The sequence below is a fragment of the Pan troglodytes genome, chromosome 1 (genome assembly GCF_028858775.2).
Source record: "Pan troglodytes isolate AG18354 chromosome 1, NHGRI_mPanTro3-v2.0_pri, whole genome shotgun sequence".
Classification (NCBI taxonomy): Eukaryota; Metazoa; Chordata; class Mammalia; order Primates; family Hominidae; genus Pan; species Pan troglodytes.
In genome coordinates this window covers 5,929,211-5,944,119 of record NC_072398.2, presented here as the reverse complement: position 1 = coordinate 5,944,119, position 14,909 = coordinate 5,929,211, and the positions used below count along the sequence as shown (strand labels likewise).

General features: G+C 35.2%; 1 protein-coding gene across 38 annotated transcripts in view; it reads right to left on the bottom strand.

Annotated features, from left to right (window-relative positions):
- The window catches only part of CEP170 (centrosomal protein 170), a 131,976-nt gene that overhangs the window by 100,102 nt on the left and 16,965 nt on the right, over positions 1-14,909 (bottom strand). For all 38 annotated transcript variants that reach the window (XM_063809549.1, XM_063809554.1, XM_063809559.1 and 35 more), the window contains exon 2: positions 1,139-1,284. In XM_063809549.1, the coding sequence (XP_063665619.1) occupies positions 1,139-1,243 (105 nt within the window). In that variant the 5' untranslated portion in view covers positions 1,244-1,284. The remainder of the gene's footprint in view (positions 1-1,138; positions 1,285-14,909) is intronic.

The window sequence follows — 14,909 nt, the reverse complement described above, 5'->3', positions numbered from 1 at the left end:
AGCATTAAACTGTTTTCATTTCTATATAATCAAATTCACATTTCCTCTAGATTAAACTGAACCAGAAGGTGCATGACAACTTGATATTCACAACCCATTTGGATATTTCAATGAAAATTTAATAAAAATCTCTCAGAAATACATAATTTAAATCCTAACAAAGACTGCTAACTTAATCACGTTTCTGATACTAATGGGAAAACCTTAGCTGATCTGAGCTTAAAACTGCAAAGACAGGCAATTTTGACCAGGCCCTTTTTTTCCTGTTACTTAAAGTTCTGGTAAGAATGAAAGACTCCAGTCCCTGTCCTTTTATAGCAAGGGTGTCCAATCTTTCGGCTTCCCTGGGCCACACTGGAAGAAGAATTGTCTTGGGTCACACATAAAATACACTAACAACAGCTGATGAACTAAAAAAAAAAAAAAAATTGCAAAAAAAAACCTCATAATATTTTAAGCAAGTTTATGAATTTGTGCTGGGCCGCATTCAAAGCCGTCTTGGGCCTCAGGTTGGATGAGCTTGTTTTATAGTGTTTTCCCTGTAAGAATCTATGCCTCCTCCATCTGATTCTTACTCCTATAGAGACCCTCTTTCTGAGGCTGTGCACTCTTGAGGATCCATTTTACTTGGAGTAACTTACAGTCACTTTTATACTATCTGTGTGTATCACATAACATCACGTTGTATACCTTAAATATACACAATAAAATTTACTTTTAAAAATTGTCAACAATCTTCACTTATGCTTGAACTCCTGGCAGGTATCATAATGAACATCTCTAAAAGTGATGAAACTAACTTCCATTATCACTGAAGTATCAGTGATCAAAATTCAGTTTTACTCCATGCTATGCTGATTTTTGCAATGTCTTATTTTAAAAGCATATAATGTGAAACTTTCTGCTTACTAATAAACTTCTTTATTCTGAGAATTTATTTTTCTAAATTGAATCTTCAAGACTTAGAACTTTTTTTTAGATGATTCAAGGGGGCAAAAAATTAATCAGAATGATAGCTGGAGCTAAAAGGAGAGAAAGTTCAAATCTAAATAGCACTGTTTTCTAAAGGAGTAGAAAAAGATTTTACACTAATTTCAAGTTTTGAATAAACACATATAGAGAAGCTTGACACAATTACCTGCAACATGAGCTCACAGTCATCTCTTCCAACAAAAATCATTTCTCGTGGCAGCCTGTGGCGAGTGCCTCCACTGCTCACCAAAAACCAGGATGTTAAGCTCATTTTCTGCTTAGCTTCTAAGTCTTTGGCAAAGCTACGTCATCCTGAAGAGAAACATGAAGAAAAATATACGTTCAGATATTTTTAGCTTTAGTGGCTATTCACCAAACACTGGAAGGCCTAAGAATAGAACTGCGTTCATCAACATTTATACTTAATTAAATGAACTGTCCACAGGTCCCAGGAAATGACATATATACTAAATTCTCATCAGTGAAGTAAGCCCACGGAATCCACTAAGAGTCCAGTTAAAAAGGAAGAGACTAAGGCAATAAGTGGGTGCTCAACTAGCAAACTTTTATAGTTTTCATACTTCTGAAAGCCTTTTAGCACAGTTTATAAAGGTCTATAATCCTCAAGTAAATGCTCATGTTAGCATCATGTTAGTATTAGAAAAATAGCAATACTGTACCAATAAATGTCTTAGGTACAAATGGTTTGAGAAAGACACAATGAATTCAGTAAGTATATATGATACCTGATTAAGAACTATGTTGACCAAATAAATTGCTCCTTTGTCTATCAGGTGTAAACCACAGAATGCAATTTCAATTTCTTTTTCCTCACATGTACTTTATTTTCTTAATACGTTTTCCTAGAACAGCAATTCTGAAACATTCTGTTCTTGGGACCCTTTTATACTCTTTAAAAAATGAACTCCAAAGAGCATTTGTTTACATGGGCAATACATATCTATCTATCTATATATATACACGTATATATGTACATGTCTATCTCTCTATAGATATATGGGTATATATATCTAGATATATATACCTATATATCTAGATATATATACCCATATATCTAGATATATATACCTATATATCTATAGAGAGATAGACATGTACATATATATACACATATATGTATGTATATATATAGTTTACATATTAAAATGAAACTGGTATTTATTAAGATAACATTAACCCAATTTCATTTAAAAATTACTAACATTTCTATAACAAAGTAACCATATTTTCCAAAACAAAAATAAGTGAGAAGAGTAGCACTATTTTACATTTTGCAAATCTCTTTAATGTCTACCTTAAAAAAATAAAACTGGTATCAGCTTTGAATTTAATCCATTGCCATATACTGCTTAACTTGAACTATATAAAGAAAACCTGGCTTCATACACATAAACAGGTGGAAAAGGGAGAGGTAATTTAATAGGCTTTTCAAATAATTGTAATTATTTTGTAATTTCTTTGATACTACATAAAAATTATATAAGCAGTAATTTCTTGAAGGTTTTTTGCAATATGGAATCTGAAACCATATTAATGAACTTTTCACACAATGTTGTAGGAAAATCCATCTTATGGCTAGGCACAGTGGCTCACGCCGGTAATCCCAGCACTTTGGGAGGCCGAGGCGGGCAGATCACCTGAGGTCAGGAGCTCAAGACCAGTCTGACCAACACGGAGAAACCCCGACTCTACTAAAAATACAAAATTAGCTGGGCATGGTGGTGTGCACCTGTAATCCCAGCTACTCGGGAGGGTGAGGCACGGGAATCACTTGAACCCGGGAGGCAGAAGTTGCAGTTAGCTGAGATCACGCCACTGCACTACATCCTGGGCAACAGGAGTGAAACTCCGTCTCAAAAAAACAAAAAAAGAAAAACCATCTTATATTTTGATGGGATTTTGTAACACCACGTATTTGTCCTTGGGAAAATACTGATTTCCTGAGTAATGCAGATCTTCCAAATGTTGATGTGTTTCATTATACTATTTTAAAACATCACACTCGTTAACATTACCACCTATCTTACCATAAAAGTCTTTTAAGTACAGGGCAGCTGTTAAGCTCATGATGGCAGAATCAAGTTTTCTAAAATTCTAACTTCCTCTTGACAGCTCAAATATTATCATTGGTCAAAAAAAAAAAATTCCTGTCACTTAAATTCCTTGAAGTGACAAGCTCACGTTGTCTGTCAAACACCCAAGTGTATATAACCAAAATGTGTCTCTCAGTCATTTGTTTAAAGTAAAGTGGTATTTTATTAAATCAAGAGTCTAGTTCTGCAGACAACTCACATAAGGACACAATTTCTCCTTCAGAAAACCACAGCACTTTGGTATACAGCATAAGTGCTCTATGCATACTTCTATTTAGTCACACAGAATATTCGAAAGATGTGATTCAAGGGTCAGATTTAATACAATTAATAACTTTTACCATTTCATCGAGAACATTCTTAAGTGAAACTGGCTTAAAAAACAAACAATCAAACTCAGGAGTACACAGCAATGATGATTACAATTACTCCTTGGAGAATTTGGTGCCACTACTTTGATCTATGCTAAAGAGCCAAAAACTTCCATTGTTTTTGTAATGTCAGGGCAAATGTCAATACAATAAAAAAGGCAAATAATGCTTTGATGTCATTACGAAAAAGGTTTTGACCCTGTGGACCCTTGTAAGGTTTACCGAAGGCCTGTGGACTGAGAGCTTTGAGAATAGTTATCCTAGAGAATGGGGCTTGGTCATTAAGGGAATAAAGCCCTGGAGTCATATAGACAGATGTGAGTCTGAATCCTGGTTCCACCACTTTTTATTCTGCATGACCTTAGGCTAGCTATTTATCCCATGTCCCTTAGTTTCTTCTTCAGTAAAATAAGAATAATGTCAGTTTGCACTCAAGTTCTTTCTTATGAATCAAAAGAATAATACTTGTAAATATTTTCCCATTCAACGGTATATTCTACTACACTTGAATTAGAGGCAAACTATACTACAGTAAAATGAAATATTCTGCAATAAGAAATATATCTCTATATATTAAACCAAAATCCTGTAAAATGCAGAACTTTATGTTAAGGTAAAATCTTGAATATCATATGTTATCTATACACACATGAAAAAACAATGGGTTTCATCAAAGCAAGTAAATAATTTTCTGTAAAGCTACAACAATCAACTCGTACTCCCTCCTCAGCTTATCTGATATAGTTGATTTATGTGGATTATTAAATCTCCCATTTACTCAACTCCTTAATGCAGATGTTGTTGGTCTTCCATCTGTCTACTTTGTCAATTTGGTTTTTAGCATTTCTTTCCCTGGTTCAGAATATATACTTCCTGGCCAAGTCTATAAAGGTGAATCCAAATTTTACCGGAGAAAAAAGCCCTCCGATCTAAATATAGTATATAATTTGCATACTGTATTTTCAGGGGACGATTTTAAAACACAACATGAATAAACAGGTCAACAGTTACACGTTTACTCAAGGGAACTGAAACAAATCCCAATATTAAGACATGTTAAAAGAAAATAAATCCAGCCTACATACAGTAAACTAAAACATGACAGCCAAATACGGATAACAGAAACAGTTTCTTAATATAGCAAAGTCCCAGAGTTAATAAGCATTATTCATATGCTCTAAAAACATACTTTAAGTATTTACATAATATCAAGCATAATTATATAAAACACAAATAAATATGTAATATATAATTGTACAATATAAACATACAATAATTATACAGTTGGATAAAATAAAATAAAAACAATGGCTTTTTACATATTTCATCTTGACTTTAATAAGACTTAAAAGAATACATAGTTTCTGAAAAATACAAACAAAACACATTAATACTCAAGATGTGGAATATTTATTTCTTGAGCTGGGGAATGACCCTGAGTCCACTTACAGCTTCTCTGCTGAGTGGGAATGTGATATAACAGGAAGCTACTGTCTGTTTTTATATGAGACTTTCTCCCTGTCAGACAGCTTTCCGACTGGTCCCTCAGTATTAAGACACTCTTTTTCTACTAATTGGATATTACTAACACCCACACATGGATAAAACTAAAACCTGATTGGTGGTTTCTTCAGTAGCCAAGGCACGTGATTCAACTCAGGTTCCGCTAAATGGTGGGAAAGGAGCCTGTGGGTCTGCAACTTGTACAGAACACAACCAAGGTCTTAACCAGATGTGATAGCAGGTATATTTCTTTCCAGAATTTCTGGATTAGTCAAATAGACATGGGTTTTTGAATAGACTTTCTGAATTAAATTACCAGTCCCTCATGCTTTCTAAATGACTGCAAAAATATATACATTACGTTTCGGCATTTCAGGTATCCTGCTTGTAAGGGGGTAAAAAAAAGGCCAAGAAGATAGCATCTAAAGATGCAATTGACAGAAATGATCTGAAGTGACTATTTTGGAACTCTGGCGTATAGTAAAAGAGGGTGATAAATGTCATGGAATTGCCATCTTTCGTGGTAGCAGCTATCACTCATTCCACAGCCACAATCCCAACAGCTCCAAGAAGCAGCCTGGAGACAGCCTCCTGCATTCCTAGTGTGGCTTCCTGGAGCCAGGGTACACAAAAAGGAACTAGTCTTCCAAATACTGGATTGCATGATCTCATTGTTGCTTTTGATTACTGAGAAACCAACACAAAAGCTGGCCACCTACTTCAATACCCACGGACCTAAGAAACTTCCAAGGAATTTATTATATAAAGACAATGTGTGTGTGTTTGTTTTTCTTTCTCCTTTTTGAGGCCAGATATTGAAAGCAATCTTTATCAGGTCAACAGCTGACCACAGAGGAAACAGAAGAAACTTCAGTGACCACATTATAACAAAAACTACACACCTTGCAAAAACAGTTTACAAAAGTCACAAACAGATCATCACTTCAACCCTCAACAAGTAAGATTCAGCAATCCCTGGAGAGTGGAAGGATTACATTTCCAGATCTACCACAACATAATGTTTAAAAGGTCTAGTTCTCACCGGGCATGGTAGCCTACATATGTAATCTCTCCACTTTGGGAGGTGGAGGCAGGAGGATTCCTTGAGCCCAGGAATTCAAGACCAGCCTGGGCAACATAATGAGACCTCATATCTATGAAAAATTAAAAAAAAAATAGCTGGGCATGGTGGCATCCAGGAGGTTGAAGCTGCAGTGAGCCATGATCATGCCCTGCACGTCAGTCTGGGCAACAGAGTGAAACACTGCCTCAAAACAAATGAATAAATAAAAATAAGATACAAAATACAGTTCTCAAAAACCAAAAAATAACATAATGAAAATAAAGAAACAACAAAAAAGATTTGACAGAAACTCTCCCGTTAAAGCCCATTGTAGTTATTAGTTGAAGGTGTTAAATCAACTATCTACTGTCTTAAATATGTTGAATGAGCTAAAGAAAACCATCAACAAAAAAATTAGCAAAACAGTGTTATGAGAAAAATGAGAATATCAGTAGGAAGACAGAAATTATGAAAAGGAACCAAACATATTCTGGAGCTAAAAAGCAGACTAACTGAAGTAAGAAAAACTCAATAGAGGGGCTCAAAAGCAGATATGAGGAGGAGTTAGAAAGGTTCAGTGAACCTGAAGATAAGAACAGTGAGGCTGTCTTATCTTCAATATGAGAAGCAGAAAAACAAATGAAGTAAAATGAACAGAGCCTGAGGCACCAGTAGGATATCATCAAACATACTAATATATACATATAGGTGTCCCAGAAGGAAATATGACAGAAAAGTATTTGAAGTCTTAATGGAAAAATACTTCCAAAATACATCAATACACACATCCTAGAAGCTCAATAAACTACCAGCAGATAAACTCAAAGAGCTCCACACAAGAAACATTACAGTCAAATTGTCAGAACCTAAAGAAATAGAAAGAATTTTGAAAACAGTGACAGAAGTGACTCTTCATGTACAATGGAGCCTCAGTAAGATAAACAGCAGATTTCTTCTCAGAAACTATGGAGACTAGAAAGCAGTGGGATAGCAGTGGGAAAGGAGAAGAAAAAAAAACAACTGTCAACCAAGAATTTTATACCCAGCAAAACTATCTTTCAAGCATCATTATTATTATTATTATTATTATTATCATTTTTTTTTAAGCAAGCAGAAATTAAGATATTTCTAGTTAAACAATAGCTGACACAGTTTTTTTTTTTTTTGTCAGTACAGTGCCCTACAAAAAATGTGAAAGACATTTGGGCTGCAATGAAAGGACACTAGACAGTAACTTAAAACTGTGAAAAAAAATTTTAAAACCACTGATAAAGGTATCTATAAAGCTAAATATAAATCCACTGTTTTCATACTTTTCATATGGTTTGTAACTTCTGTTTTTCCTATATGGTTTAATAAACAAGTTCATAAAGCAATAATTATAATATGTTACTGGAAAGGGAATGTATAAAGGTGTAATTTGTGACAATTATAATATTACGGGGGAGGAATGGAGATGTGCACAAGCGAAGTATCTGTATACTCTTGAAACTAAATTGATATATTCAAACTAGGTTTATAAGTTTAAGATATTAATTGGAATCGCCAAGGTAACCACTAAGAAAATACATTAAAAATATACAGTGAAAGAAAGGGAAATCAAAATGATACACTACAAAAAAGTTCAATTTTTAAAAAGACAATAATAAAAGAATAAGAGAAAAAACACATACAGAAGACAAATACATCAATGACAGAATTAAAACCATCTTTATGCTGGGTGCGGTGGCTCATGCCTGTAATTCCAGCACTTCATTTAAAGTGATTAATAATACACCTAAAGCAAACCCCCAAATTCTTCCATTTTTCCACATCAGCAATCCTCACTGTCTTTTCTTCTTCTTCTTTTTTTTTTTTGAGACAAGGTCTGGCTCTCTATTGCTCAGGCAGGAGTTCAGTGGCAAGATCTCAGCACACTGCAACCTCCACCTCCCAAGCTCAAGCTCCAGGCTCCCACCTCACCTTCTTGAGTAACGGGGACTACAGGTGTGCAGCACCACACCCGACTAATTTTTGTATTTTTTTAGAGATGGGGTTTTGCCATGTTGCCCAGGCTGGTCTTGAACTCATGAGTTCAAGCAATCCACTCGCTTCAGCCTCTCAAAGTGCTGAGATTACATGTGTGAGCCCCCATGCCTGGCCTTCAGTGTCTCTTCTAATACTGTAGTACTTGTTCTTGAAAGCAGACTAGACATAATACAAAATTATATCAGTCTCTATCTTCTGTGCTTATCAATTTCAGCATTTAGGAAATCTCAAAGAGTATGAGAAAGTACAAAACTAACAGATTTGCTTTTTGGTAAGTTTATTCCCATTCCCCCAGGGCAGAGTTAGCCATACTTTTCTCTGTAGTCCCACAATATTTTGTTCAAACACTATGCTACAATTTAAAGTATCATTTTTAGTATTAATAATTCTATACTGTAACGATATGATTACACCTCAAGTTGATGAGCTCTTTGAAGGCAGCAAAACTGTCTTCCTCCATTCCTCACTTCTTTCAACAGCTATTGAGAAGCCTGCGGAATCCAGACACTCTGAGGATCAAGGACACATAAAGATAAAACAAACAAAAATATCTTGCCTCAAGGAACTCACTACTGCAGGGAATGGTAGTAGATGCCATGACAGAGATAAACCTAGGGTGTTACTAGAACAACAGGAGGTTGTCATTACTCCAGACATGGATGGTGACGGTAGGGATGGTATCATTCTAAACCAGCACAGAGCTGAAATACAGAGACACTTTTTCATCTTTGTATCCCTTGAGCCTACCCCAATGTTTCATCTACAGTGAGCATTTGACAAGCTATTTTTCAATGAATGAGTAGCTTTGGAGCTGCTACAAGTCTTGAAGTGAGTCACGATAACCTAGAAATTTCCAGGGGCAGGAGGTGAAATTAATCATCTAACCTTTGACAGCAATTCAATCTAGCCATTAAAAAATCCTAGTTATAGTCCTCTTCGGTTGTCTCTTTCTTATTATCTTTTTGTCACATAAAGCTGTTTTCACTAGCGATCTGAGAAAAGTTGAAAGCTCAGACACTTGGGTGTCAGATGGATGTGAACACTGGCCCAGCATCACAGTTCCATTTACATGGAACTATCATTACATTTACATTTAAAGCTATCATTAACTTTAAAAACTGACTTTCCTGCTAAATCAGAGTTCTTTTCATGATTTAATGGACTAAAATGTTAATATTTAAGTTTTACATTCTAAATAAACATGAAACAAAGAAAAATTCTGTAGCTATTGAGCAGAGCACACAGCTTCACTACACAGGTTTCAAAATTACATACATTTTACTGCTTTTTAAAAATATTTCAGGCCAGGCGCGGTGGCTCACGCCTGTAATCCCAGCACTTTGGGAGGCCGAGGCGGGCAGATCACGAGGTCAGGAGATCAAGACCATCCTGGCTAACATGGTGAAACCCTGTCTCTATTAAAAATACAAAAAATTAGCCGATTGTGGTGGCGGGCACCTGTAGTCCCAGCTAATTAGGAGGCTGAGGCAGGAGAATGGTGTGAACCCAGGAGGCGGAGCTTACAGTGAGCCAAGATCACGCCACTGTACTCCAGACTGGGCAACAGAGCAAGACTCCATCTCAAAAAAAAAAAATATATATATATATATATATATATATTTTAAAACGTTGCTACTAGTCACATATCATTCAAATCGAGGAATGATGGCAAGAGGGGTCTGAATGATGTTAATTACTATAATACTTAAGTTGAGACAGGCAATAATAAATAAGTGCACTTGATATATGACAGTATAACAAGAGAACTACAAAATAGTGCACCATATCACCCATAAAAAGAAACTGGTTTACTCAGATTATTAAGCCTGAGAAAAAATCATTATTCTATAAATGATAGTCAGTGTATACAATTACTTGAGCTAAAACACATGTTAAGGGCAGTCTATCCTTATGGTCTGGCAATTGGCTGGCTGATTCATCACCAAATGGCTTTATAAAGATTAAACCTCCTCTCACCCCACAACTCCTGCTATTGCAGAGAAAGAAATAGCTGGCCTCTCATTAGGACTATCGGTCTACACAGTAGAGAAAGAAATAGCTGGCCTCACATTAGGACTATCGTCTACACAGTAGGAAATGCTTTTCTCTAGCTTATGCATTTCTCATTTTAATAAGATATTATCTACTTAGGCATCCATGTGACAACTTTTCTTTTGGTACCAACAGGCATGAAAGGGTGACAGTATTCTCCATGGGGTTGGCCCAGGACCTAGCTTTGTTTCCTGAAAGAATAAATCGTAGGAGAAAGATGATCTGGTTTTCTTAATAAAATCAATGAAAATCTAAACAAAGGGGGGTTAAAAGTGATACACTTTACCTTACAAAATTGTAATCTGAACCAGCAGTAAAGCTTATCAACTGAAATAAACACACTAAGGCATTGCATCAACTGGCATCTGTAATTATGCCATGTCTTTTTACCCCATCATACCAAGTATCTAAAAGATACAATTTTAAACAAATGTATAAATTCAGGAATCCTATTTTACATTTTCACCCCTAAAAAGTCCCTAACAGAAAATATATCCTCAACACCAGAAGTCTGTCTTTTGATGCCACGTATTTCTGAAAATGAAGAAATAATTAGGGGTGGCATTTCAACTAAGGATTCATTATCAAATAAAGTCCAAACATACATCATAGTAACTCAGGATCAAGTAAAATGCAAATCATATATTATAAAAGCAAATGGTTTTATTCATAATTGGTAGCATTTATTGACTACTTAATATGAATCAGGCACTGTTCTAAGAATTTCACATATAGGTGTGTATACAGACATAATTGGTTTTAGCTACAAAAATTCTTCAAGTTCGAGAAAATGGACATAAACATTATATACTGTTACACATGAGGACCCCATTTTATAGAGTACTATAAAATAAAATCCAGTTTGTTTCTTCATTCACAAGTAGTAAGCACTATAATACTGGGGAAAGAGAATGGATCAAGATAGAAAAAGTTCCTAATCTCACAGCAGCAAAAATAAACAAATAGCTAAATAAATGAATAAGAAAACCTCAGGGGCAGTGGGAAGAAAGAAACATGAAAAAACAAAGAGGACAGGATAATTCGGGTGGTGCTCTTTAGGCTGGGGTGGTCTACGGAAATATCTTTGAGAAACTGACATATGCTTAGAACATATTCAAAAATTCAGCTCTGCTGTATAATTAATTTGATCTGGCACACATAATGAAATATACTCTTGGAAAAAATTCATTTATTTAAAATCTCCACCCTTGTTTATATAGTTACTCCAAAAGGATAAATCCACAGCTGTGCTTTTTTTGGATACTTACCAAGATACTTGTTTCATGCTCATGTGAACAAACTCATTACTGGGAAAATTTCTGCTTTCATACACTCATGATTATTCTGGAATGACTACTCTAAATTTTACCTTTATCATCTGCCATATACATTATTAATTCTTTTGTGAAAGGCAATTAAAGCAAATAGGTTTAAAGAAAAAATATAAGCTGCAACTTAAATCTGATATAGCATTAAAACTAAAAAAAAAAAAAAATTCTCATAAAAATAAGTGAAGATGACATTCCAAATACCAAGCCCCATATTCTATGTCTGAGTTTATTATATATTTTTAACAGAAGATTTAGATTTGATGGGAAAAGCTAGCAAGCCAGTGATTTAATTAAAGATTTCTTCATAAAAAACATTCAATAAAGTGCTTAAAGAAAATACCTAAGAAAAAACAAGTTATACTTCTCCATAAATTATCTAGGCATTAAAAATTCTTGCTAGGTTTTCCCTGTCAGTTTATGAAACACATAAAGTCTGACTTGTTTGCTTTTGTAGAACTGTACTACCCTCATTAAAGCATAATTTTGTTGCTTTACACCAAAAAATCAATTGACTTAGATTCAGACATTTATCAAGTACCTCCTTTGTGCCAGTAACTGTGCTAACTGCTTCTGTTAATACTTGCATTCTTTCATTTAACTCCCAAAACAAGCATTCAAGAAACATTTTTCCCTTAAGAAAACTAAAGTTAAAGGCTTATTCAAGGTTACAAATGCAGTATAAACAGGAACCACCTAGATTCAAATCTGGGCCTTCAGCTACCAAATATGGGGCTTTTCCCACAAATCACTATCTCCTTTGTATTTTTCTTAAATATACCTCAAAATGATGCAGGTGATTCTGCCAGTCTCGGATTTGGCTAGAGTTGGAGTATGATTGATATGCAATATATTTTAACTTAACAACGAGTTCTCTAACACTCTGTTTGGGCAATAAATGCTGACAGTTCATGTAAATTTCAGCCTATTTTAAATCTTCTCAGCCTCCTGTTTGGCCACCAGCAGGCTCCAAGATTCTCTCCTCGAGAAGTTCACAGACAAGAAAGAATCAATCAGTTATTAAAACCAAAAACCAAAAATCAGCTGGCCAAAAATCAGCGGATCAATCTAGAGAAACGAGGGAAATTTAGTAAACTGGGGTATAGCATGGATTAGAAACCTAGACTCTGAAAGAATAGTAAACTATCTCCACGTTCACCAAATAACTATAAATATAAAAAACTGTCAGATCATAGAGCACTAGGAGCAGGAAAAGACACACAAAGCTGTTTCGAAGACCTGAAACTGTCTACAGGAGGGAGTGACAATGGGAAGAAAGCAGTCTGGGTTAAGGGTCTGTTAAGATCCTGAAAGTCAAATGCTTTGATTCACTGTTCTTAGCTCACGCATGACAACAATTTCTCTGCCATGTGTCTGCAATTAATTTTAGCATATCACTAATTCTTGTGCCCTTTAAAAATGTTTTCTGTTCATCTTCAATACCTTTTCTGATTCACTATACATTAACTATTTGGGAGGTGGGTACAAATCATTTCCATTGCATTATCAGTATAACATATGAAAAGTGAATTGAAACTTCAAAGTGTAGAAAACTGAAACGTCTCAGAGTCTATTTTAAGCAAGAATGTATTTAGTGAATATATCACTAACACACTTTACTGTATAACAGTAAGTTGCTAATTACTAGCCTAAATTATGCAGTTTTTCTTTTTATCTTCATGTTAAATTATAATTTTTATAAATATCTCTATACCAGCACTGTGCAACAGACTGTGATGATGGAAATATTCCTGTCCAATACATTAGCCACAAGCCATGTGTTAACTATTGAGCACCTGAAATACAGCTAATACAACTAAAAAGATGAATTTTAAATTTCATTTAATTTTAATTCATTTAAATTTACATATTCATATATGGCTAGTAGCACTCTAGCTAGTTCAGCTCTCAAACTAACAAATGACACTATTATTTACCTTAAGGATCGCTTTCGTTAAATACCTCATACTTATAGCATATAAACATGCAGAATAGCTGATAAAATAATGCATGCTGGAAAAGAAAATTTTAATCTAATCAAAAGAAAATAAAGTGCTTTGTATTTTAATTTAATTGAGATAGTATCACTATAGGCCAGGCATGGTGGCTCACGCCTGTAATCCCAGCACTTTGGGAGGCCGAGGAGGGTGGATCACCCTGAGGTCAGGAGTTCAAGACCAACCTGGCCAATATGGTGAAACCCCTGTCTCTACTAAAAATATAAAAAATTAGCTGGGCCTTGTGGCGGGTGCCTGTAATCCTAGCTACTGGGGGTGGTGAGGCAGGAGAATTGCTTGAGCCTGGCAGGTGGAGGTCGCAGTGGGCCAAGATCACACCACTGCACTCCAGCCTGGGCAACAGAACGAGACTCCATCTTAAAAAAGACAGCATCATTATGACTTTCATACAAAGTAGTAAATTATATAAACAATCGGGTCTATCTTTTGTCTAAAATTTTAAAATATTCATTGTATTGGCAAGACTGTTCTTTCATATACTGTAGTTCTTAGGCTATGGATGTTTAAAGTGATTAGGTTTATCTTTACCAGAATGCCATGAGGTATGTAACAGTTCAATGGAATTGTTCTGTAGTTTGATTATTTCTGAGAAGGTGAAATACAAGAATTCTCTTAAGGGAGGGAATCGCTAGGCACAGCCAGCCTAAAGAACACTGAACACTGGGAGGCCGAGGTGGGACGATCACTTGAGCCGAGGAATTCAGGACCAACCTAGGCAACAAAGTGACACCTTGTCTCTACAAAAAAATAAAAAAAAATAAAAAAATTGCCAGGTGTGGTGACGTGCACCTGTGGTCCCAGCTACAAGGGAGGCTGAGATAGGAAGATCGCTTGGGCCCAGGAGGTCAAGGATGCAGTGAGCCAAGACTGTGCCATTGCACTCTAGCTGGGGCAACACAGTGAACTGTCCTGGGGAAAAAAAAAAAAGAATAGTGATATATTTCATTTAGAGAAGAGCTTCTGCAATTTTGAGGGTAAAGAGAAGCTAACACAGATAAAAGATTATTGGTATTAATAGCCAACAAGTGGAAGTAACCCCAAACCTAATGGTAGATCATTTTTTAAAAGTATAATTTTCCTCATTATATTTGAATTTTCTTTTTGCAAACGTACTAGAGTGTATGGTATATATACATGTATTAAAGAAAAAATCAAATCATCTAATCAGAAAGTAATTTTATAACAGAACTCAGTCCACATATTAGTAGTAAATTTGAATTTCCAAAGTCAAAGTAATTTTTGGAATTTGAACTATGGTGCTAACGGTTCATGGTTGAAAATGTCCTCCTGTTAAATCTAATGATCTCTAGTATTGCTATCTTAAATTACCTCTCAATATCTTTGACCATTCTTGCCTTCTATAAGCATCAGTCTGCTTTCCTCTCACTTCTGTGGGCACGCCTCAATCTCTTTGAAAGTGTCTACTTTTTCTTTAAATTCTGTTTTTACGGGGTTACTTC